We start from the raw sequence: 2,730 nt of genomic DNA on the forward strand, positions 1-2,730 counted from the left end.
CTCCCCCACTTTATCATCCCGGCCCTAAAATTTGTTTGTAAAAGGGTTTTTCTAAATAAGGTAAAAATAAATGTTTGCTGTGTTGGATGAACCCGTTATGGGGGGGAGATTTGGGGTCCTGGGGGGGGTTTGAGGGGATTTAGGGGTCCTGGGGATGGAGTTGGGGGTCCTGGGGGGGACTTGGGGGGGATTTAGGGGGGATTTGGGAGGGTCCTGGGGGGGACTGGGGGGATTTTGGGGTTCTGGGGGTATTTGAGGGGTCCTGGGGAGGTTTGGGGCTGCTGTGTGCCGCTATGGGTCTCTTGTATGTCCCTATGGGGCTGTCGGTGTCTCACTATGGGTCCGCCCCACACATCTGGGTCACCCCACACATCTGGGTCTGCCCCACACATCTGGGTCCGCCCCACACATATGGGTCCCCCCACACATCTGGGTCCCCCCACACGTATGTGTCACCCCACACGTATGTGTCCCCCCACACATCTGTGTCCCCCCACATATGGGTCACCCCACACATCTGGGTCCCCCCACACATCTGTGTCCACCCCACACATCTGGGTCCCCCCACATATGGGTCACCCCACACATGTGGGTCCCCCCACACATCTGGGTCACCCCACACACGTGGGTCACCCCACACATCTGTGTCACCCCACACATATGGGTCCGCCCCACACATCTGGGTCCACCCCACACATGTGGGTCACCCCACACATCTGTGTCCCCCCACACATCTGTGTCCCCCCACACATATGGGTCACCCCACACATATGGGTCACCCCACACATCTGTGTCCCCCCACACATCTGGGTCCACCCCACACATATGGGTCACCCCACACATCTGTGTCCCCCCACACACGTGGGTCACCCCACACATCTGTGTCCCCCCACACATGGGTCACCCCACACACGTGGGTCACCCCACACATGTGGGTCACCCCACACACGTGGGTCCCCCCACACATGGGTCACCCCACACATGTGGGTCACCCCACACACGTGGGTCCNCACACATGTGGGTCACCCCACACACGTGGGTCCCCCCACACATGGGTCACCCCACACATGTGGGTCACCCCACACACGTGGGTCCCCCCACACATATGGGTCACCCCACACATCTGGGTCCCCCCACACATGTGGGTCCCCCCACACATCTGGGTCCCCCCACACATGTGGGTCCCCCCACACATCTGTGTCCCCCCACACATCTGTGTCCCCCCACACATGTGGGTCACCCCACACATGTGGGTCACCCCACACACGTGGGTCACCCCACACATGTGTGTCCCCCCACACATCTGGGTCACCCCACACATATGGGTCCACCCCACACATCTGGGTCCCCCCACACATGTGGGTCCACCCCACACATGTGGGTCACCCCACACATGTGGGTCCACCCCACACATCTGGGTCCCCCCACACATCTGTGTCACCCCACACATCTGTGTCACCCCACACATGTGGGTCACCCCACACATGTGGGTCCACCCCACACATGGGTCACCCCACACGCGTGGGTCACCCCACACATATGGGTCCCCCCCACACACGTGGGTCCCCCCACACATCTGTGTCCCCCCACACACGTGGGTCCCCCCACACATCTGGGTCCGCCCCACACATCTGGGTCCACCCCACACATCTGGGTCCGCCCCACACATGTGGGTCACCCCACACATGTGTCCCCCCCAGGCGCAGGTTCTGGCAGCCCGGAGGTTTTGGTGTCGGGCGCGTCGGGTCGTCGCGTGGAGACGCAGCTGGAGCCGCGTGGGGACGGCGTCTATCGCTGCCAGTATCGCCCCACAAGTGACGGGACCCACAGCGTGGGGGTCACGTTCGGGGGGACACACATCCCAAAGAGCCCATTCAGTGTCAGCGTGGGGCAGGGTGAGACATGGGGGGGTGGGGTGGGATGGGGGGCAGGATGGGATGGGATGGGATGTGGGGCAGGGTGAGATGTGGGGCTGGGATGGGATGTGGGGATGGGATGGGATGTGGGCTGACCCACAAGTGGGGGGTGAGCTGGAAGTGGGGGGAGCGGGATGTGGGGTGACATGGAAGTGGGGTGACATGGAAGTGTGGGGCCGACCCACAAGTATGGGGCTGACTTGGAAGTGTGGGGCTGACCCGCAAGTGTGGGGTGAGCTGGAAGTGGAGGGAGTGGGGTGACTTGGAAGTGTGGGGCTGACTTGGAAGTGTGGGGCCGACCCACAAGTGTGGGGCTGACTTGGAAGTGGGGGGTGACTTGGAAGTGTGGGGCTGACCCACAAGTGTGGGGCTGACTTGGAAGTGGGGCTGACCCACAAGTGTGGGGCTGTCCTGTCCTGGGTTGGGGTCTCTGCCCCACAAGTGGAGGCTCTGTCTTATTCTGGGTTGGTGTCTCTGCCCCATAAGTGGGGGGTCTCTGTTCCTCTGCCCCACAAGTGGGGGGCTCTGTCCTGTCCTGGGGTCTCTGCCCCCCAAGTGTGGGTCTCGATGCCTCTGTCCCTCTCAATTCAGCATCCCTGCCCCATAACTTGGGGGTCTCTCCCCTCTGTGCCTCTGCCCCCCAAGTTGGGGGAGTTCTGTGCTTCTGTCCCTCAGTTCCATGTCTCTGCCCCCTAACTTGGGGGTCCCTGCCCCATAACTGTGCTCTGCCCCCCAGCCTGCCGCTCTGTCTGCTCTGCCCCCAACTTGGGGGTCTCTCTGCTCTGCTCCCCCCTTCGGACTCCGCTCTGTCTCT

At 62.3% G+C, this 2,730-nt stretch overlaps 1 protein-coding gene across 1 annotated transcript in view; it reads left to right on the plus strand.

Annotated features, from left to right (window-relative positions):
* LOC107307149 (filamin-A-like) overlaps window positions 1-2,730 on the plus strand; it is a gene marked incomplete at its 5' end in the record, with an annotated part of 107,169 nt that overhangs the window by 5,878 nt on the left and 98,561 nt on the right. The window contains 1 exon segment of the mRNA XM_032441695.1: window positions 1,372-1,895. Within this exon segment, the coding sequence (XP_032297586.1) occupies window positions 1,372-1,895 (524 nt within the window).

Source organism: Coturnix japonica, unplaced genomic scaffold (assembly GCF_001577835.2).
Source record: "Coturnix japonica isolate 7356 unplaced genomic scaffold, Coturnix japonica 2.1 chrUnrandom495, whole genome shotgun sequence".
NCBI classification, from domain to species: domain Eukaryota; kingdom Metazoa; phylum Chordata; class Aves; order Galliformes; family Phasianidae; genus Coturnix; species Coturnix japonica.